We start from the raw sequence: 23,722 nt of genomic DNA, 5'->3' as shown, positions 1-23,722 counted from the left end.
CACTTCCTGTAACCATCAATAAGCTTCTTCCACGTCTCAACTGGAATTTTGGACCACTCTTCTTTTGCAAACTGCTGCAGGTCTCTGATATTTGAAGGCTGCCTTCTCCCAACAGTAATTTGAAGATCCCTCCTCATTTGGACAGTTTGATTTTATTTGGACTCATACTTAATCTCAGCGCGGGCTCTCCTCGGTCGGAGGGAGTGATGAGGAAGCCGGGGCATGATCAACAGGTCCTTTCTTCTTTTCTGTTACTCTGTGTGTAACTCAGTCTTCACTATGCTACTGTCTGTGTCTTTTTAACTATTTGTGTGCTACTTAGATGTCTAATAAACTGCCTGCATCAGAACCTTTTAACCCTGTGATTTGTTGGTAACTAGGGTTTTAATTGGGTTTTAATTTGCAGTCAAACAGGAACATGGAGACCCCTAAAATGTAACCTACACTTTGTTCAGTGGGATAAACTAAAGTGTGACAGCAGGAGTCTGGATATTTGATGCTGGATTATGTTGGAAAAGGCACATCAGGGAAAGCCAGGATCACTCCTGCAGCACTTTTCCAGCTCAGAGGAGCTCAAAGGGTTTTTCATAAAATCACTGAGTCCAGTAGAAACATTTAAAGTATGTCTAATAGTAGGACAGTAAAAAGGAAAAGTGACGACACATTTTTATAAACTTCTATAACTTGATTTCAGTCTGTTCACTGCAGAATAACTATTTAACTGATCAGCTTTATCTATCAATGAAGCCAGATGACACACATCAATGAGTTAAACTGCAGGAATGTCTTAAAGATATTAAGGCCTGGATGACCTCTAATTTCCTGCTTCTAAATTCAGATCAAACTGAAGTTCTTGTTCTCGGCCCCACAAATCTTAGAAACATGGTGTCTAACCAGATACTTACTCTGGATGGCATTACTTTGGCCTCCAGTAACACTGTGAGAAATCTTGGAGTCATTTTTGACCAGGATATGTCCTTCAATGCACATATTAAACAAATATGTAGGACCGCTTTTTTGCATTTGTGCAATATTTCTAAAATTAGAAACATCCTTTCTCAGAGTGATGTTGAAAAGCTCATTCATGCATTTATTACTTCTAGGCTGGATTATTGTAATTCATTATTATCAGGCTGTCCTAAAAGCTCCCTGAAAAGCCTTCAGCTGATCCAAAATGCTGCAGCTAGAGTACTGACAGGGACTAGAAAGAGAGAATTACAATTATGTCTTTAAGAGAATTACAATTAGACAACATTTGAATTCTCTTTTGTGACACAAGAGGTCAGCCTTACTACATTTGTTGTGTTTCTCAGCTTTTGATTATGAATAATAGTGCCATCTCAGGTGAACACTCTCAGGTGTTCAATCAGATTTAGATCTGGACTCACTGCTGGTTAATTCAGAGCTCTGCAGCTCTTTGTTTTCATCCATTTCTTCGTGCTTTTTGAAACATGTTTGGGGTCATTGTCCTGCTGGGAGACCCATGACCTTGGACACAAACCCAGCTCTCTGACACTGGGCCCTACACTGTGACCCAAAATCCTTTGGTAATCTTCAGATTTCATGATGCCATCTTTGACTGTAGGTACTGAGTTCTTCTCTTTGTTGGCCTCGTTCTGTTTTCAGTAAACAGTCGAACGATGTGCTTTACCAAAAAGCTCTATCTTGGTCTCGTCTGTCCATGTACATTTTGTCAAACTGCAGTCTAGCTTTTTATGTCTCTGAATCAGCAGTGGGTCCTCCTGGGTCTCCTGCCACAGCGTTTCCTTTCATTTAAATGTTGATGGATAGTTGGTGCTGACACTGATGCACTCTGAGCCTGTAGGACAGCTTGAAGTTCTTTAGAACTTGATTGGGGCCTCTGATCCACCATCTGGACTGTCTTGTGTTGCAACCTTTTATCAGTTTTTCCTCTTCCGTCCACGTCCAGGGAGATCAGCTACAGAGCTGTGGGCTGTAAACTTCTAGATTATGTTGGACACTTGTGGACAAAAGGAAACATCAAGATCTCTGCAGATGGATGTGTAACCCTGTACCTGTTGATATTTTTCCACAATTTTGGTTCTCAAGTCCTCAGACAGTTCTCTTCTGCTCTTTCTGTTCTCCATGTTTAGTCTGACAGACACACAACACAAAGATTGAGTCAACTTCTGTCCTTTTAATCTGGTTTCAGGTGTGATTTTTATATTGCCCTCACCTGTTACTGTCACAGGTGAGTTTAAACGAGCATCAATGCTTGAATAAAGTTTTTTTTACCCACAATTTTAAAAAGGTGCCAACAATTCTGTCCGGCTCATTTTTGGAGTTTAGCATGAAATTATATAAATTTGGGCTTTTTTTTGGTGTGTTTTTCCTATACACACAAGAAAATGAACATGTGCATAACAAAATGTGTGATTGTAATAATTTTCTGGGAGAAATACTTCATTTTCTGGAAAAATTTCATGGGTGCCAATATTTTCAACCATGACTGTAAAAGTTAAATGCAGTGTTAATTATGTCTCCGTCGCCCTGTTAATGTTTCCCATTTAGTTACTTCCTGTATTATTTTGATGGTTTTGTGTTCTTGTGCCATTAATTCAGTTTGACTTCTTTGTCTTGTTAAATTAGTTTCGGCTGTGTCTCCTCACCCTCCTGTGTCCACTTCCCTTGATTTCCTCATGTGTGTGTTTAAGGCCTCAGTTTGTGGTGCCATTGTTGGGCAGGTAAAGGAGGAGGGCTAATTCTTTGGTGTAAGAGTGTACTGAGATGATGTATCGGTCAGGATACGGGAAAAAAGAGGAGAGGCAAGTCTTCCATTTGCTGGCTTCTATTCCAGCGTGGTGCTGGATATAATTAACTTCCTGTCATTTAATGAACAGTCAGAACATCCAAAATGGCCCAAGTGACAGCAAAGGCTGCTGGGTAATGAGAACTGAACCTAAGCACACCCTGTACCTGAGTCTGTTTGTGGCTGCCACTGGACGTTCTGCTAAATGAAGGTTTGTTTTTATTATTTAACTCTGTTTTTTGAGTCTGTATCTGGGGCCACATCCACACTCCTTATGACAAGTGAACAGAGGCACCACTACAGAAAAGTCACTGTCCAATTACTTTTGGACCTGAGTGTGCATCCACCTTTTACTTACAGTCTTTGTCCATCTTACCACAGCTCAGGCGATGAACACTGAGGCCGTCAAAGGTGATCACTCTCCCTCTGGATATGGGGGTCACGTTGTAAATTGAAGTCAAATTGACTTCACTAAAGCCTGAAATGAAGAAGAAAATGAATTGCACATCTTTCTAGTCCCTGTCAGTACTCTAGCTGCAGCATTTGGATCAGCTGAAGGCTTTTCAGGGAGCTCTCTTTTCTCTCACTTACAGAACTTTAAATGCACACGGACGAGCTGTTGTGTTTATTTACAAAAAGAAATGTCTGCCTATTTGAAAAACACTAGAATACAGAGGAAACCCGGATATCAGAGTTTCCCCTGGCATCTGAACACAGCTTATATTTGTGGATCTGTCTCCCAGTAGGATGATGGAGCTCCCTCGAGCACCCCCACCCAGCAACTCCAAGAAGGGTGGGTACTCTGAACTATCATTTGACACATAAGTGCAAACAACAGTCAGGACCCGTTCCCATGTGCAGGAAAGCAATCCTCTCATCCAGCACTGAAAACTCCAGCATACAGGCAGCAAGCCGAGAGGATACAAGAATACCCACCCCAGCTCGCCGCCTTTCACTGAGGGCAACTCCAGACTGGAACAGAGTCCAGCCTGCTCCAGGAGACTGGTTTCAGAGCCCAGGCCATGCACTGAGGTGAGCCTGAATATATCTAGCCAGTATCTCTCAACCTCACACAGTAGCTCAGGCTCCTTCCCCACCAGAGAGGTGACGTTCCATGTCCCAGCAAGTGAAAATGATCAGATCTCCATAAGGTATCAATAATAACTCTGACAATAGCCAAAAACTAGTGGAAAACAGTTAGAAAAAAGATGAGGAGGGAAAACCATCTGTAAAAACCATTCCTGTTTGGGGGGTGTCTCAGTGTTAGCCCTCTAGTGCACCTGTTGGTAATTTGATGAACACCAAAGCAGCTGAAACTGATTAATACCCCCTCTGATACTCACTGACCACATCAATATCACAGAAGGTTAACTGGCTTGATCCTTTATTTATTCATTTTAAACAGTGTTTATGTTTATCTGTATTTTATACTGATCATCTGCACCTCCTGAAGATAATTAAGGTTACTTTCCATACCAGACAGCAAAAAAACCCCAAAAAACTGATTTGATGCTGCTTTACATGAGTTTATGAAAAAATAATAATTAGACATTGATTAAACAACTACTCTCTGCTCCTTGGCTGCAGCAAGATATTCTGTCCATGAAAATTATGAACCGAATCAGTTAGAAAGGGTGGAGTGTAACACCCACTGGGAACAAGTTAGACTTACTGTCAGCAACACAAACCAAGCCCTCACTACAGCTGAACAGGAACAGACCAGCACAAAACACCCAGAGGGGCGTTTTGTGTAATTCTGGTTGGTGTTTGGAACATTTCTTTTGTTGCTGCCTTCTGTATGTTTATTTTTCTGGAACAACTCTCCTTTATAAAGAGCAGTGTCGTACCCCCCCCCCGCCCCCAACCCCCCCTTCCTGTTGCATTCGGCGGGAGCGGTGAGTGAAAGTTTAGTGAATGTTCAGAAACCAACTGTAACAGACAATAATGTCTTTGTGTGTTTGCTTTGTGTAGGGGTTTTGACTGAACCATCACTAACTGGAATATGTTGTTTTATCCCAACTTTTGTCTCCAAAATACATCGAAGGTTCGGCCTCTTATTATTCAAGACAAACGCAGAGAGAGAAAGATCGAAGATGCGACCGGTTACACAAGGAGGCTGAAGAGAGTGTTACATGTGAAGATGGATCACTTCTCCAACAGAGTTACCACCACCCCAGTATGCAGATCAAAAAGCACCATCCCTGACTTCCAGGTGATGTTGCAGAGGCGTATCAACAAGGACGGCCTCACAACATCTTTAGGGATTAGAGGAGAGTCTCATCCAGGACAGCAGAGTTTTATAATGACCCTCAGCAATAAGGAAGAAGGAACAAGAGAAAGAAACCCTGTGTGATATTTAAAAATGTCCAGGTGATCAGCCTGGATCAAGATGGAAGTTCAGGTGTAACAGAAAGCATGTATGAAACATAAGAAACATAAATTTACCTGGAGTCATGAGTAAAAACGCTCCCAGCACTGAAAGAGACAAACAGAAACCTCAGACTGTGTTCATTCATCCTCAGTTTAAATCTACCTCAGCAGTGTTTGGCATGCTGTTTAATTCATCTCAAAGTATAACAGGAAAATTAATGAAAACCAAAAGGACAAAAACATTTACAGCACAGGTATGCTGAAAAAAAAAAGCTTTTTAAAAGGTTTCAAACTCCAAACTCATGAAGACTTAAATTATTATAAAAATTATAAAGAATGTTTAAAGTACCAGTTTTTCTTCTGGTGTCTTTTATAATAAAGTTGGAAGCATGAAAATCTTGTCAGTACAGTATAGTACAGTGTTTCTATTATTAATTATTACCCATGAATTCCTTCAGGAGGCTTTAGAAACTCTTTGTAAAGGAAGACTAGAAAGCCTCAGTGTCCCGCTAAGTTAATAACAACATTAATGTAGGATGTCAGATTAACGGCTCTATTAAAACATCTCAAAGTACAGCACAGTTTGACTTCATTTTGGCCACTGATTTCATTCAGACTGTATATGAAAGATGGTCAGGGTGTCGTACTCACACAGTGTGCTGCTGAGTCCGGAGCTGAGCATCGTGTTGGTCCTGGTTTTGAGTGAAGAGCTGAGCTGATGCTGGATCAGAGTTCTGGTATAGTTACACTGTTTGGTTTAGAGCTGTTATCCACAGAGATGAGAACGCCTTCCTTATCAGGAGCAACAGAGCAGATGAGGAAATAACAACAACCTTATTTGCATAAATGGTCAATGAAATGGATGGATGGGTCTGACATCACAAACTAAAAACATGTGACAAAAGGAAACATAAAATAATTTTGGATATTTTAAAATGAGACATTAATTTAGATTAAAAACTAAAAAAACATATTTTAAAGGTTGTGTTTCATCATATTTTTGGGCATAAAGATAATCAAAAATCAGACTGTTGAAGTGTTCAATAACATTTCTTCTTCTTTCAGCTGCTCCTTTTAGGGGTCACAGCAGTAACTCTTCTGCCTCCATCTCTCCATCCCAGCATCCTCACACTACCCTCTGCATGTCTTCCTTCACTACATCCATGAACCGACTCGGGCGGTGGCCGAAGCAAAAACTCAGGTGTGGGAGCAGTTTGGTGAGGCCATGGAAAAGACTTCCCAACAGCATTGATTCTAGCAGAATGTCTCAGGACTCGGTCTATAGTGTGGGTGGGGCATTGCTGACTTGGATGAGATTAGCCCTGAATTCCTGAAGGCTCTGGATGTTGTAGGGCTGTCTTGATATAAGCTGTGTTCAGATGCCAGGGGAAACTCTGATATCTGGGCTTCCTCTGTGCCTTGGCAACACCGTGTGGAGATCTGAGGCGTGCCACTTGATTGGCAGGCTGGGGTGGTGGTCCCCATGTTTAAGAAGGAAGACTGGAGGATGTCCTCCAACTACTGGGGGTATCACACTCCTCAGCCACCCCGGTAAGGTCTATGCTAGGGTGCTGGACAGGAGGGTCCGTCTGTTAGTCGAACCTCAGATTCAAGAGGAACAATGTGGTCTTCATCCTGGTCACAGAACAGCTCTTTATCCTCTCAAGGATATTCGGTTGTGAGTTTATTAATCCAGTCTACAGGTATTCAACTGTGTCTCTCAGGGTTTCCTATAGGAGGTCCTACAGGAGAATGGGGTGTCTGGCGCATCAGTCCCTGTACAGCCACAGTGAGACCTTGGTCCATAGTGCCGGCAATAATTCGGTGGTGACCTCCAGCTCACAGTGGAATGGGTGTGAAGCAGCTGAAATGAGAATCAGCAACTCTAATTTTGAGGCCATGGTCCTCAGCCAGACAACAGTGGAGTGCCCACTCCAAAATCCAGAATAAAGTTTAAAATCCTTCTCCTCACATACAAGGTCTTGAATAATCAGGCCCCATCTTATCTCAAAGACCTCATAGTACCATATCACCCCAACAGAGCACTTCTCTCTCAGACTGCTGGCTTACTTGTGGTTCCCAGGATACTTAAGAGTAGAATGGGAGGCAGAGCCTTCAGCTTTCAGGCCCCTCTTCTGTGGAACCAGCTTCCAGCTTGGATTCAGGAGACAGACACCCTCTCTATTTTTAAGATTAGGCTTAAAACTTTCCTTTATGATCAAGCTTATAGTTAGGGCTGGATCAGGTGACCCTGAACCATCCCTTAGTTATGCTGCTATAGGCCTAGGCTGCTGGGGGGGGTTCCCATAATGCACTGTTTCTGTTCATTCACCTTATTTATTTTGTTTATACTCCACTCTGCATTTAATCATAGTTATTATTAATCTCTGTCCCTCCCCCGTCAGCAGATGACCCCCCCTCCCTGAGCCTGGTTCTGATGGAGGTTTCTTCCTGTTTAAAGGGAGTTTTTCCTTCCCACTGTCACCAAGTGCTGCTCATAGGGGGTCGTTCTGGTTGTTGGGTTTTCTCTGTATTATTTGAGGGTCTTTACCCACAATACAAAGCGCCTTGAGGTGACAGTTTGTTGTGATTTGGCGCTATATAAATAAAATTGAATTGAATTGAATTGAACTGGCCTCTCTTAGAGATAGTGTGAAGAGTGCAGCCATTCGGGAGGGCTCAGAGTAGAGCTGCTGCTCATCCACATTGAAAGGAGCCAGTTGAGGTGGTTCGGACATCTGACATGGATGCCTCCTGGGCACCTCTTGGGTGAGGTGTTCTAGGCATGTCTTATCGGGAGGAGACTCCGGGGTACACCCAGGACACGCTGTAGGGATCATATTTCTCGGCTGGCCCAGGAACGCTTTGGGGTTCCCACAAGCTGGAGGAGAAGACTCTGGAGAGGGAGGTCTAGGCTTCTCTACTTTGCTTTGACTGCTGCCCCTGTGACACAGCCCCAGATAAGTGGGAGACAATGGATGGATGGATGCTTCACATCACAGAAGGAGAGCGTGGTATCATCTGCAAACAAGATGTGAATTAAAACCAAAAATATGGAGCAGATGAGTGGGGCAGCATTTTACACACAGGTAATATAAATACACTCTCTCTCTCTCTCTCTCTCTCTCTCTCTCTCACTCTCACACACACACACACAGTAGAGTTTATAATTTATGCTGCTTGTTTCAGCAGCATAAATTATGAAGGGCTGAACATTAGTTAAAACAAAGGAATGCGATAAATTCTGCTAAACAATAAAATGATTTGAAAAGATAAAAACAGGCAGCAGTGTGCAGCTGTCAGGTTTGGGCTGTGGAAAGCGAGGCAGAGGACCCCAATGCAGGACGAGGAGGATAATGATAACTTGAAGCTTTATTCCAAAATACTTGGCAGCAAAAACATGAACATAGCACAGACATGAAGCACACAGCAGGGAAAAACCAACAACAATGCAACAAGGACCAAGGAGAACTGCAGACAATATATACACAAAGGGATAATGAGGGAATGGCAACATGTGGGGAGCACAACTGAACACAATATACTGAGGAGACAAGGGGAAGCACAACTAAATACAAAGCATAAGGAACACAAGATCGTCAAAATAAAACAGGAAGTGGCTAATCATGACACACACGTAAACTTTACAGAGGGAATCTAAACCAGACCAAAAGAGAAAACTAGATACAACACACAGGGAACACTGGGATGTCAAACTAAACACAAGACATGAGACTAGGGACAAAGACTTGAGAACAAAACATACATAGGGACCATGATGGAAAAGGAGGACATGGGAGGTAAACGAGACTAGACACCAGAGGGATAACAAACACCTGAACACAGATCATGGGAAGACAACATGAGGGAAATCGGAACTAACCACAAATAACTAAACAGAAAACCATGATAACTAAAATCCTAATACAAAATTAACACCACAGTTCAAAAAACACAAGGCGCACTGGGCCACAGGCCCAGGATCATGACAGCAGCAGGAGATCAGCTGGGAACAAATTTGACTGGAAAATGTTCCGATTTGCATGGACCATCTCCACACGTCTGAATGGTTCGAGCACACAAAGGAGACAGTGTTTGGGACTGTGGGTCAAAAGCTAATGAAGAGGACTCGTGGGAAAACTGGGATTCAAAAACAGTGGGATTATTTAGAAAGATGATTTCATGATCTGTGAGAAGAACTGCTGAACTAGTTCCTGAAAAACAACATGCTATTGTACAGCAGCTGCACCATCATGCAAAACATGTGGAGCACAGAGAGGACAGGACCGCTGATAAAATCTTCAAATCATCATACAGGAAATGTGCAGCTGAAACAGCATCACACCTGTGTGTGAGTGAGTAGAAACCATCCAGAATATTCCAGCAGCAGAAACTAAAAACCGGTTGATGAGCTTATTATGAATAATGTCATGCGGCATATCTCAGCTTATGCTGAAACTGATGTACTGTTAGCTGCTGTGGCTCCTCTGAAAGACCTCACACCAAAAGATTAGGTGAGGTGGAAAATGTCCTGACAGTGGTGGTCCTAGCCGGTTTGGCGCCCCGGGCGAGCAACCCCACAGCCCCCCCCATAGTGATCGCTGCACCTACTGCACTACTCCATTTGGGGGGTAATGAGCACCCTCTGCCTGCTGTGTGGTGCATGTAGCTTTCTGCCATGGTCTGACAGGCCACTATGACAGGCACAGCAGAAGCTGTGTATTATTTCAGTTTCTTCCTTGTTTTTTCAAATAAAAATTTAAAAGAAATTCTCTTACCTTTATCTTTTGCTCATTTCTCCTCTTCTTCTTTTCTCTTTTTCCTAAACTGCGCACCTGATGGCTTTGACCTTTTCTTTTCCATCTTCCGTAATTAGCACTGAAGCGGAATAGGCTATCACCGCCGACCATCCCCAGGGTTGCCAGATCTGACTGCCAGTTGCCAGCCCAACACAACAAAACCTCCATTGAAACATGTTAATAGCATCAGGTACTAGCACAAAAAGTGGGTATGCACTATATGCAATGCATAGGGGTGACGCACGGGGGGGGGGGGCGCCAAATTGATGCAGGGAAATTATTTCTGTAGTCGTCATTTTCTGTATTTAACAGCTGGGCATACATCAATACCCCCCCCACACACACACACACACACACACACACACACACACACACACACAAAAGGCGCTCCAGCACACGGTTTCGAGAACACGCTCGATCACGACTATTTTATTTGAATCGTGCTATCATCTGAGGACAGGTAGCTAGAGATGGAGAGGCAAAAAGAAAACTCTCCAGGGCACAAAACAGAAAATGGAAGAAGGAGAAGGATAAAAATGTTGTAGGGATGAAAAACTTTTCAAAGTGGTTTAAAGACAGTCGGTAAGTTATGTCTGTGTATCAAGAGGAGGCTTTTAAACACTCAGGTTAGCTTAAGTCACTATTAGTAAAATAACAGGTCACTGTTCTGCAACTGTGTGCTTCAGTTACAATATAACAGGTCATAACAAAAAGCCTAAGTAGGTTCTCCCAGTATGTGTGTGTGTGTGTGTGTGCGCATGTGCATAAAAATGTGTTTGCATACACCTCAGAAAGTATATAGCTGTGCCCCTGGTGTGATATATAGCTTTGGGTGGTTTGTCAAAATTCTGGCTGCTTTTCAGCATATTTGGTAGTTTTTAGGAAGTTTTATAATTTTATAATTTTCCTGCCCAATGTGTTCACAAGCTGCCCGATCTGGCAACACGGCGCCATCCACCAACATTTTTCCCAACCGTCTAGATTCGTATGTGTGTTATTTTTTCATCACGATTCAGGTTCACACAAATACTGTGAATTAATGACCATATTTATATGTGCATCTAATTTTATTAGATAGACAGATTCATTCTAGGCTCCGAGACGAGACAATCCCCCGCCCGCCCCTTTCCACACAGCAGGCAGAGGGCGCCCATTACCCCACAAGTAGAGTAGTGTGGTAGGTGCTGCTGTGGCGATCGCAATACGATCGCAATGCGATCGCAATGCATCCCCATCCTTGCCTACAGACAAGGATGGGGTACAGATGATGTCATTAGTGGCATCACACATCTAATACTTAAAGACATTCAAAGGCCCATGCCCATCTTTGTTTATAGACTTTAGCTGTCATGGTCCAGGGCTGGTGGCCCAGTGTTTTTTGTTCTCTTTGGTATTGGTCTTCAGTTTGTTATTTCTAGTTCCTTGTGTTCTGTGTCAAGTCTGCATCTCTCTTCCTTTGTCCCACTTCCTGTTTTATTTTGGTAGTGTCTTGTTTCTTGTGCAGTGTGTTTAGTTTTGCTTCCCCTTGTGTCACTGTGTTCAGCTGTGCTCCCTGCTGTTTCCACTTTCCCTTTTTATCCCCAGGTGTATTTAAGTCCTGTGTGTCCTCTGCTTGTTGTCGTGTGGCTGAAGATGTCATGTTGGAGTGTTTGTGTGTTTTGTTTTGCCTCGCTTTGTTTTTGCTCTACGTCTGGCTCACAGAAGGATTTTGTATTTTAGTTTTCGCTCTACACAATAAACACCTTTTAGTTAGTGATGCCCAAATGAAGCAATAAAGCAGTGTTGAACCACTTTGCCAATTGTATTGAACATGGGTTCATTTCAGTGACATCTAGTGGTGAAATAATAGGCAACAAACACTGTCAGTGTATGTTCAGCTGATTCAGTAGACATATGTTGACTAGTATCTGGGATTGAGAGAGTGTGTGCTTTAGAAAACAAAGTAGGTGCAGGAAGGTGTGTTGTGCTTGTATAACTCAGACAGTCATGAAATTTGGGGATGGGAATTCAGAGGCTTTTATTTAGGAATAAGAGTTTTTCCACTGATTTTGGATTCAGGCGATTTCTTTTTTTTGCTGACAGCTTCTCCAGCTTTTGAAATGTCATGTTTAAGGCGCACACCTTATGGCCAAATATCATGATATCAGGTTCTATTTACAAATAAAGATGGATGAATGTGTGTTGTGTTATTGAGCAGAGTGCTGGGAAAACATGGCATTAACTGGGTGTGTTTGTGTAACTACCACTTTAGCGTTAATCTTGATGTGAAAGCGTCTGTCATCACGTTGAAAGGACGACCCAGCAAAGGTTGTCTTTAATTCATAACTCAGCAGTAACTCACAGTCCATCAGTACTGGGGTTCCCCAAGGTTGTGTTACCGCTCCTGTCCTCTTTACCATTCATAAAAATGACTGCATCAGCAGCTGCACGGGGAATTACGGTTTTAAATTCGTTGACGATGCTGCTATTCTCGGCTTACTGCATGAGGATGCGGACCCCTCAACATATTTTAATCTGGTTCAGTCTTTTGTTCAACAGTGCGAGGACCACCACCTTATTATTAATGCTAGGAAAACAAGAGAGATGCTGATTGACCCCAAGTCTTTAAGTGATAATTCTCCACTTTTTATCCATGACCAGAAAATAGAACAGGTCTGTTCTCACAGATTTCAGGGTGTTCACCTAGATAATCTGTTCAAGGGGGAAATTCATGTTAATATGTTGTGCTCCAGCCTGCAGCAGAGGTTGTATTCTTACGTAGACTAAGAGTCTTTGGGGTCAACCGGAAGCTTATTTTTTTATTGTCTCAGGCCGTATTGGAAAGTAAAATCTAAACTTAGTCACATGGTACAAACTGCACTGAAGGTGGCAGGAAGGACTGATTACTCCTCCTTGCAGTCTATCTATGAGGAGTGTGTCCTCAGAGTTGCTCGGAGGGTGTTGTCTGACCCCACTCGCATCCTCGACTCACAGCACGAGCTGCTACCATCTGCAAACAGTTCAGAATCCCTGCTTAAAAATTCATTTGTTCCTACATTGATCAGATTGTTAAATAAAGCAGGCATATAGTGGTTTGTCATGTTTCTGATGTCCTGGTCTGATTTGCTGGTCTGTTCACTCACTGGAACGTATGTGGGAATGTGCACTATGTGTTTTCTTATTGATAAATATGTGATGTTTACATGATTTTTATTGTTTTTAGTGTATTTAATTGTGGAAGCAGATTGTTTAGCATTTGATGTCCAAGACAAATTTCCCCGTGGGGACAGTAAAGTATACATCTATCTATAAACCGCCTTCAGGTGCTTGTAGGTGTCACCGCAGCAGTGAGGCTGCTTTTCTGATTACACCTGTGAATGCAGGTAAAAGGTGAGTCAGCAGAGGTTGTGGTGTTCAGGTATTTGCTGGAATCATTAATACTGCTGCTGTTTGTCACACACTTTCTTGCTGTCAACTGCAAGAATACAGAAAGCAGCTCGAGTCCAGGTTTATTAAAATGATCGATTAATAAGTAAAAAAGTTGTTCAGCAGGTTTTTTCATATTTTTTTTTAATCAAGCACTAATTTCCACAGCTCAGCAGCATTCAACCTTTTGCTGATGACGTCCAGAGTGCATTTGTGAGAGCGGGTTCATCTACACATCTGTACTGCTCACTGATCACTCCACTCTCTGTTCTACAAACACAGTGTTCGAGAAAAGGAAAAATTAAATGCTGCACTAATGCAGGTGTAAGCCACTTTGGCTTCACTTTCAGGCTGAGATGATTCAGTCAGATCCATAAAAGTCTGGTTGTTCATTTGAGTACCGTGAGTGCATTCATGTAGCACCATAAAAAGTTTCTAGTTTTTGAATTCTTAAATAAAATTAGATGCGAAACTGAGAGATCTTAAGCAACAAGGTTAGTCTCAGTTTGGGTTTATGAGTACAGCTGATGTGGGAGAGAGCAGAGCCTCAGAACTGGATGACTTACTGTTTTCACCCTTCTTATATTCCTTAATGTATATCTGTACTTTGTAGTATTCATCTGCACCTCAGTGAACAAGTGTTCTTCCCCATAACTGTCAGTTATTCATGAGGCTGCTTTACATAAAGTAGGAATGTAGACTGAGCAATAAAATGAATTATTGCTGTCTGAGCTCTCACTGTACAGGTCCCAATACCCCATACCCCCTCCCTTTCACAGGACACTTTAAAGAAAAAGAAAAAGAGGACTACTGTAGCCAGTATGTCAGATTGTTAAAGAATAATAACTGAAACAATATCCATAACAACAGAGGTCGATTTATTCAGGGTATGACAGCAGTTTTCATCCATGTCAAAGATCTCATAGCTTTACTGAACTGCAGCATATATGCCCTTAATAACTCATCATCACCTATCTCACATCTGCTCTGCATGTCTAATTCAAAGGAAGCTAAACTCTAACAATAACCAAGTCCTCTACTGGGTGGATATTGCTTCAGTTGGGGTTTCTACCCTTCATCGCAAAACAAACAGGAAATGTGTTGCATCAGTTTCAACATTTCCATTGACATCACATTAGAACTCATTTCTGCTTAACCTTGGGACATGTGAATATGCCCGTTCACCGTCCTCAACAAGTAACGAGAGAGTATCATCTCTAATGATAACTCAGCAGGTCTCTGAGTAGTCCTTTGAATGAAACAACATGAAAGTAGCTGAATATCACTATAAAAAGTGTATTTATAGAGTGTGTCTGTGAGTACTTTGATCCAAATACTCAGTTGTTCAGAAGAAAACGTACGTATGTAAAAATGTCACAGCAGCTCACACAAGCTTTGCTCTGCCAAAGCTACAGACCGAGTGAGCTCAAAGCCCCTCCTGCCAAAGTTAACTCGTGATTGTCTGAGGTGTCGGGACAGGAAGGAGCAGTTATGGGTCTCTGACACAGACAGAAGGATTCTGATCTTTACACTGTTCATCGTTGACAGAATCTCGTCCTGTAAAAAGGATCAAAATGAAGAAGCAAAGAAATGAAATCAGAGGTCTATGCAGTAAATGTTTTCTTCTTTTCTAATGTAAAACTAACAAAACACAGTTCTTACAAAGACCTGAGATTACATGACTTCAATCAATATAAAAACCAAACTCATTTAATCAACAGGCCCACTTTCACTTTGTACCATTCAGGTTTATCTCCATACAATCTTCATTGCCTCCAAAATTGTTAGGTTCCCCATTGGCCCATTTTGGGAAGTCAAACTGTGAACTATCACTCCACACCCACACAAATTTCTGAAAGAATAAAGTTGAAGGTTCAGTTTGTTTTGATGCACTTTGATGCATCTATGCTGAGAGTGCAGACGTGAGACCTCTTACACCACTCTGAGACATGAAGGTTCATTAAAAATGAAAAGAAAAATAAACTCAGCATCAACATCTATGTGCAGGAGCAAAGTCCTGATTAATCAGTCTGTCAAACGTTGCTCTGTGAATGAAACTGCTGAATATAAACAGGAAAAATATCAGACAACAGAAACAGGAGCAACTGATCCTCTTTATCCATCAAACACTTACTTTCTGTAAATCATTGCCTCCAACCCAAGATTCCCTATATGACCCTGCTGCTCTGTAAATGAGCTCTCTGATGAAGGTGTACTCAGCTAAGCTGTGGTATGAGGCCAGATGTCCACCGAGTGTCTGACAGGAACTCTGAGGAGGAAGATGAGGTGGTGACCACAGAAGATGGAAAGTGTGAGAATGCATTTAAAATAAACAAAGATATCAAATCTTTATATTATCAGTGAGGCAGAAACAGCTGCTGTTATTTCCTGATGTACCTCAGCATCAGTCCAGGTCTTTGTACTGCTGTTAAAGATGAAACAGCGACCTCCAAACCAAGTCCAACCAGGAGGGCAGGAAGCAGCTGCAAAATGATTGTAAAGTCAGGAACTCATCAAACAGTAGTTTTAGCATAAGAAATACTAAAAGTTTTTGTTTAGCACAATAATCCAAAAAATTGCTTGAAACCCAACATGAACCACAGCATGGAAAACTAAAGGCTTTAGTGAGACGTTTTTTGAGACTGTAGTATTTTCTGTGACAAAGGGCAGCCCTGACGAAGTCCAACATCCACAGGAAACAAGTCCCACTTACTGCCGGCAATACAGACCAAGCTCGCGCTGCAGTTAATAATAATAATAATGCATTAGTCTTATATAGCGCTTTTCTAGACACTCAAAGACGCATTACAATTTCATGCACTATTCATTCACACCTCAATCATACCTGGTGGTGGTAAGCTACTAGTAGTAGAGAACGACTTTCCTCTCCTTGGTCATCTGACTGTTGACCAGAATCACTTTGACGCCATCTGAAAGCCTTTTTTCCATGGATCCTCTCACACCTTCTGAACTCCTCCCACACCCAAGTTTTTCCTTCAGCCACATTCTTCTTGGTCCCGGTCAACTGCCTCCGCCGTTCCACAGACCAACCAAGCCTGATAGGACTCTTTCTTTAGCTTGGTCGCTCCCTTCAGCTCCGGTGACCACCATCTGGTTTGGGATTACCACCACGACAGGCACCAACCACCTTGCAACCACAGCTGTGAGCAGCAGCCTCAACAATTGAGGTGTGGAACACGGTCCATTCAGATACAATGTCCTCAGCTTCCCTTGGAATGCTGTTGATGCTCTGCCAGAGGTGGGAGTTGAAGATGTTGTTGACTGGGGGTTCTGCAAGGTGTTCCGAGCACACCCTCACAACATGTTTAGGTGTGCCGATCTGTACAGCATCCTCCCCCACCACCTGATCCAACTCACCACCAGGTGGTGGGTTGTTGACAGCTCAGCTCCTCTTTTCACCCGAGTGTCCAGAACATATGGTTGCAGATCCGATGATATAACGAAATTGATCATCAACCTGCGACCTAGGGTGTCCTGGTGCCACATGCACATATGGACATCCTTATGTTCGAACATGGTGTTCATTATGGACAAACTGTGGTTTGCACAGAAGTCCAATAACAAAACACCATTAAAGTTCAGATCGGACGTTTCTTCCCAACCACGCCCCTCCAGGTCTCACTGTCATTGGCCACATGAGCATTGAAGGATGATGGAGTCACCAGATGGAGCACCCTTGAGCCCTTGAGACTCCAAGAAGTGTGGGTACTCTAAACTGTCATTCGGTGCATAAGTACAAACAACAGTCAAGACCCGTTCCCTGGCCCAGAGGTGCAGGGAAGCAACCCTCTCATCCAACAGTCAAACTCTAGCATACAGGCAGTAACACAAGCTCCTGACCACGTGATCTCAGAAATTAGGCGACATATCAGCTTCTATGCAATCAAGCCTCAGAAATTTAGGTGTCACTTTTGACAGTTCAATGTCCCTTTAGCATCGCTCCAAACAGCTGGTTCAGAATTGTTTTTATCATTTAAGGAATATTTCAAAATTCAGATTACTGGTGTCAGAGGCTGAGCTTGAGATGATTATTCATGCTTTTATCTCTTCTCGTCTGGATTATTGTAACGGTCTTTTTACTTGTTTGAACAAATCAGCTGTGGATCGTCTTCAAACTGTGCAGAATGCTGCAGCAAGACTTTGAACTGGCACCAACAGAAGATCTCATATGACTCCAGTTTTGGCTTCTCTTCATTGTTTGCCAGTAAATTTTAGATTTCATTTCAAAATTTTAGTTTTAACTTTTAGGGCCTTACATGGCCAAGCCCCCCAGTATATCTCTGACCTGTTGAAACCGTATTCTGTGTCCCGAGCTCTTAGATCATCAGGTCAAAGGTTACCGTTGGTCCCTCACACTTGGGGATCGGGCTTTTGGGGCTGTAGCACCAAGGTTATTGAATTCTCTTCCACTGTCTTTATGATGTACAGACTCCATTGACTCTTTTAAAAAGCAGCTGAAGACATTTTTATACAGACAAACTTTTAATTAAAGCTTTTAATCCTTTTATTCTGTCTTTTTTTGTGAAGCACTTTGTGATTTTTATCTGTGATAAGTGCAATATGAATAAATTTTACTTACTTACTTACAAGGGGATATGAGAATGCCCACTTTGCAAAAAATAGATTTTTATTTTTGTTGTCATAAATGCTAAGATTAAAAAGCAGGAAAGAAAATAAGAATGAAGACAAGCGGACCAAAAATGTCTCAAAGCTCTGCAGCAAAGTGTGAAACAGTCCTAAAGAGACTTTAAATTACTTACAGTTACAGCTGTACACCACCTCCAGGTACTTGTAGGTGCCCACACAGGGGTCTCCAAACACTGAGTTGCTTGCTTTGACAGCACAGCTGCTTTTCCCGTTACAGCTGTGGATTCAGGTCATTAGTGAGTTGGCAGATGCTTGAAAAATGCTGTGTAATGCTAAAGAAAGAGTCAGCTCTGTACCTGTCAGCTACTTGGCTCGTGGTCTTTGAGCAGATGATATTTTGGATCTGAGAGGCTGGACGGCCGAAAGAGCACGTGGTCGTATCGTGGCGCCCGTAATCAGCTGCATGGATGAGTAAAACCTGTCCTTCATCTGAGGAAGAGAGAACCTCAAAGATTAAACCAGTGTTTAACCTTCTCTGTATTTTTATGGCATCGATTCACAAACATGCAAAGATGGAGGAATTGTGCTCTCACCGCATTGAAGGTTTGCTATTGAACCCTCACATGCTACACTGTTGATTGACAAAGTGACACAAAGCACATCAGAAACATGAACATAGTTTATAATCACAGCTGTAACAGACTCGCTGGGAAGCAGGCGTAGGTGGTGTCCAGGTATTTGTAGATGCCGTAGCACGGATCAGAAGTATGGACGACGTTTGTGTTTATTTCACACACCTTCTTGCCATCACAGCTGCAGGGAGACAAAGAGGAGCTCATTTTCAGCTGTATTAAAGTGACTGATTAATTATTGATGTCATGGCCGGGGAGGAAACAGGCGAGGAAGGGCAAACACGAGGGACTCCAGAGAAAGGCATAACTTAAAGGTATTTATTTATGTAAGGGAGACGAAGGGAAGACACGGGGAACACAGGACCACGCAGGCACAATAACGTCAACGACGCGACAACAAGCAGAGAAAACGCAGGACTTAAATACACAGAAGGGCTGATGAGGGAAGAGGAAACAGGTGGGAACACAGGTGACACTGATAACTAAGACGAGACCAGAGGGAAGCAAAACTGAATACAACAGACAGGGGCTGGATGATTATCAAAATAAAACAGGAAGTATGACAAGGGAACGGAGACGCAAACCTGACACAGAATACAGAGAGACACAAGGAACTACAAATAACTGAGGGCAAATACAAAAGATAACAAAACAACCTGAGAAAACGGAAACCATACCAAGAAAACATAAAACACTGGGCCACCGGCCCAGGACATGACAATTGATCCAAACTGCTCAAATTTATTTACCGTTTCTTGATGACGTCCAGAGTGCCTTTCTGAGAACAGTCTGTATTTCCAAGCTGATCTGCAGGTCTGCCCTCACTGCAGGTCTCTGCATCGGCCCGTCCGTACAGAGCTGACTGCACAATGATCACTCCTGTCTCTGTGATACATACAGCATGGGAGACAAAGATCAATGTAAAAAAGAATCATGAGAAATGGAATCAAAAGCAAAGATCTGCAGCAAAAGATGAACATTTGAAGCTTTTTGTGTTTTTCCAAATAATCAACAAATGCCTCATTTCTGTAGCTCTGTGGTGCTAAAATAAATCCTAATATCAGATTTCCTCCACATTAAAGTGTTTGCTGAGCTCAGAGATCAGCTGAGCAGGACGCTCTTTTTCTCAGACTTATGTACAGATGTCTAGGGCTGCAGCGATCGATTATTTTAGTGATCAAGTATTCTATCGAATATTCCATCGATTACTCGAGTAATCACATAAAAAATACTTTTTTCATATTAACAGTTCGTCTGCATATTTTAACTTCCGTAATGCAGTTTTTCCCTGTGTGAAACATACAGGGTGGATGGAGCAGCTACAAAGTTCTCTTTTCTTCACTTATTGATCAGGTGGTTGATGCAGGACCTCCAGCTGTTTCCCAGTAAAGGTTTAAAGGTGCTTACAGGGGAAAAAGCTTCTTTTGGAAGCTTCTTTCCATCTGAGCTCACCGTCTCCAGCTCCGCCTCTTTGCACTAATGCAGACAGACTGCACGTAGAACAGCTGACTGCTGTCATATTATCAGTGTTTATGTTGAAAAACTTGGGGCTGCAAGAGCGCAATGTTGTAATGCTGTTTGTTCATAAGCATCATCCTAAACAGTTTTCTACTGCAGGTCTATATTTAGTCACTAATCAGGGATTAAAGTATAAAAGTATTTTGACGGGGAAGGGGTCCTTCCGGTACCGGACGATCACTAGTGCTAATGGCGGCACTCGCTAGTAAACCGCGGTTAAACTGGGAGCTGAAGGAGAGAAAAAAATAACAGCTGAAATTCTCAGCCCAGCGATCACAACACACACGAACACGCAGAGAGCGGTGGAGGTGTGGAAAAACATGTCAGTGATGATCCACTTTAAGTGTCAGAGGGAATCCGGAGGTTTTTTTTTTTTTAGAATCTAAGGGTTTTTTAAAAAAAAACACTCCAGATCAGTAGGTGGCGATAATGCATCTCTAAGCTTGTTTGGCCATTAAACCCACAAGAAGAAAAAGACCACAGCCACGGAGAACTGTAATGGTGCTGTTGTGGGTGAAACGCTCCATTTACACGGAGATACCTGAGCGCTGCAGAGTTTAAACGAAGCATCGAAGCAGCAAATTTGTGTCGAGAATTTTTTATAATCGAATTATTCGAGTTACTCGATGAATCGTTGCAGCCCTACAGATGTCTTTTTACAACCAACCCCTGCTGGACATTAGCAAGAATGCAGATTATTTCAACATTAGCTTGACATTTAGACCTGGATATTACAGAAATCTTTAATATAGAGATTATGTTGATCTTACCACAGCTCAGGTGTTGTACATAGTCGGGGCTTTCACAGGCGATCACCCTCTTTGTGGATGTGGGAGTCCCACTACCAGGAACCGAAGATTGAGCAGTGGCAAAGCCTGAAATGGGAAACAACCCTATAATCAGTGAGTGTGGGCTAAATTAATTTGGCTACAGAAGATCTGTCATCCTCCTTTTTCATCCACCTGATTCTAAACCAAATATGAATGAATTAATAAAAAATGCTAAAAAAATATTGGGGGGAGGGGGGTGTAGTGAATATCCACTTATCCTTTGCAGGGTGGAGCCTATCCCAGCTGTCATAGGGCGAGAGGCAGGGTACACCCTGTACAGGTCACAGTACACAGAGACAGACAACCACTGACACTCACATTCACACCTATGGGCAATTTAGGATCACCAGTTAACCTAACCCCACTAACTGCATGTCTTTGGACTGTTGGAGGAAGTACACAAACACATGTGCAGGATTATTTGGTGAGCTAATGTAGCTGCTGAGATAACAAACAACAACAGTCAGGTTGTCTTAATGTCATCTTCGTTACATGTATCTGCACCATTCATCTGCACCTCCTCAACAGTTACAGTGTATCACAAAAGTGATTACACCCCTCACATGTCTGCAGATATTTAAGTATATCTTTTCATGGGACAACACTGACAAAATGACACTTTGACACAATGTAAAGTAGTCTGTGTGCAGCTTATATAACAGTCTTCATGTACAGCAACAATTCGTCTTCTAAGATCCTCACAGAGTTCTTTGCCATGTTGGAACTTTCAGTGAGCAGTATGAGAGAGTGTGAGAGCTGTACTACAAAATTGAACACACCTGCTCCCTGTGCACACCTGCGACCTAGTAAAACTAACGAGTCACGTGACATTTTGGAGGGGAAATGACAAGCAGTGCTCAGTTTGGACATTTACAGGTGTAGTCTCTTAGGGGTGTACTCACTTTTGTTGCCACTGGTTTAGACATTAATGGCTGTATATTGAGTTATTTTGAGAGAAGAATAAATTTACACTGTTATATAAGCTGCACACAGACTACTTTTCATTGTGTCAAAGTGTCATTTTGTCAGTGTTGTCCCATGAAAAGATATACTTAAATATCTGCAGAAATGTGAGGGGTGTACTCACTTTTGTGATGCACTGTACTTCCTCCATATCAGTCAGCACATTCATGCACAGTGTGTGATGCTCTTTTCCTTCAGAGTAAAAGTCTTCATATGATCTGATGGTCTGACTGGTTTTCTGTCACTGAAGGCTGGTGCTGTCCCTTCCCAGGTGAAGAGCTGTTAATTTAAAGATGTTTGTGGCTGCCGTCAGAAGCAAAGCTCATATATTTAATTCATTATCTTGTAATATTCAGTTAAAAAAGGTAATATACATATTAGTTTTTGACATGAAATGTTCAATAATAAATAAGTAACAATTTTGAGTAAATGAATGTGGTTAAAGTTCATTTATTGGATTAAAATGTAAAATGTTTTGTTCCACATGCCACATGCTCCTGGGGTAAGATTGAGTGGTGCACTTAGAGAGCCACACAGAACGTTCTACCTGACGTCTGCAAGAGACTGGTCATAAGAAGCTTCCCCAGAAAACAAAAGGTGGTTTTTGTGTAAGAAGAAGCTTTATAATATTGTCTTTATTCCTCGGGAGTTCATGGAGCCAATGAGGTACAATTTATTGTTTTATTTGTGGCTTTTATTTATCTAAATCCGCTATATTTTCTTTGAGTTAATTTAGGTTTGTATTTCCTTTCTTAGTTCTGAGGGCGTTTTGGGGGAAATGATAAGGCATGTAAAGACACGTGGGCCACATTAAATATCTGTTCAAACCTAAGAACGACGTTGAGCCTTGATTGAACTCGAGAAGAGTAACAATGTTTATGCACACAAATGATACTGTTAATTTAAAGATGTTTGTGATGCATGCAAATGATACTGATGCCATCAGAATCCATATCTGTATGTGTCTGATGTGTAATGTGAAGGTGTGAGAATGATGGGAGTGAATCAGACCTAATTTATGGTGGGGATGATGGAGATGTGTCCCTACCATCTTTCTGAATACCTAAAATTCTCTTTCATGTGAGTTCAGATGATTAGTCTGGATAATGATGTTAGTATAAGGTTAACATGAAGAACCACTAGGAGAAAATTGCATTAAACATTCATTTACCTGAACTCATGAGTAAACATGTTGCTGCCAGCACTGAAAAACAAAGAGAGAAACCTCAGTGTGTGTGAACCACAGCTGATTTATTCATTTATCTTCTGTAGAAATAAGTTAACAGTATTTGATATGACTTTTCACGAACTTTCATTACTGCTGACTTTCAGGTCACCCAGTTATGCCAATTGGAGGTCACTAAAATTAATATTGACTCGGTGTGTAACTTTGCAAAAACAATGCCGGACTCTGTAGTTTTCTCTGGGCCCCTCCCCACTCAGACCAGGAGCGACATGTTTAGCCGCATGTTCTCCTTGAATCGCTGGCTGTCTGAGTGGTGTCCAACAAACGACGTGGGCTTCATAGATAATTGGCAAAGTTTCTGGGAAAAACCTGGTCTGGTTAGGAGAGACAGCATCCATCCCACTTTGGATGGGGTTAGGGATTATTTTTTATTCAATGAATAAAAGACAAATGTTTAAAGGTAAACTCCAGTAAATTAATTAATAAACAGTGGATCAACCAAATAATAAATAACTAAATAGTACATTAGACAGAGAGCAACAGATCATACAGTGCTGAGTAACTTTTCTGTCTCAGTGCATCTTAACTTGATCATGTCACCATGGAAAAGACACTCTCAAACTTCACCCAGTATGTGAACT

General features: G+C 42.0%; 1 protein-coding gene across 1 annotated transcript in view; it reads right to left on the bottom strand.

Moving 5' to 3' along the window:
* LOC115783071 (L-rhamnose-binding lectin CSL2-like) overlaps positions 1–23,211 on the bottom strand; it is a 30,649-nt gene extending 7,438 nt beyond the window's left edge. The window contains exons 1-8 of the mRNA XM_030733713.1: positions 23,202–23,211; positions 23,067–23,099; positions 20,873–20,977; positions 19,334–19,469; positions 18,653–18,765; positions 18,546–18,587; positions 18,309–18,441; positions 18,132–18,229 (exon numbers count right to left, since the gene is read on the bottom strand). Coding sequence (XP_030589573.1) covers positions 18,132–18,229; positions 18,309–18,441; positions 18,546–18,587; positions 18,653–18,765; positions 19,334–19,469; positions 20,873–20,977; positions 23,067–23,099; positions 23,202–23,211 — 670 coding nt within the window. The remainder of the gene's footprint in view (positions 1–18,131; positions 18,230–18,308; positions 18,442–18,545; positions 18,588–18,652; positions 18,766–19,333; positions 19,470–20,872; positions 20,978–23,066; positions 23,100–23,201) is intronic.
* Positions 23,212–23,722: the final 511 nt, after the last annotated feature.

Source organism: Archocentrus centrarchus, chromosome 7 (genome assembly GCF_007364275.1).
Source record: "Archocentrus centrarchus isolate MPI-CPG fArcCen1 chromosome 7, fArcCen1, whole genome shotgun sequence".
NCBI classification, from domain to species: domain Eukaryota; kingdom Metazoa; phylum Chordata; class Actinopteri; order Cichliformes; family Cichlidae; genus Archocentrus; species Archocentrus centrarchus.
The sequence above is the reverse complement of the archived record's forward strand: the minus strand, read 5'-3'. Positions and strand labels throughout refer to the sequence as shown.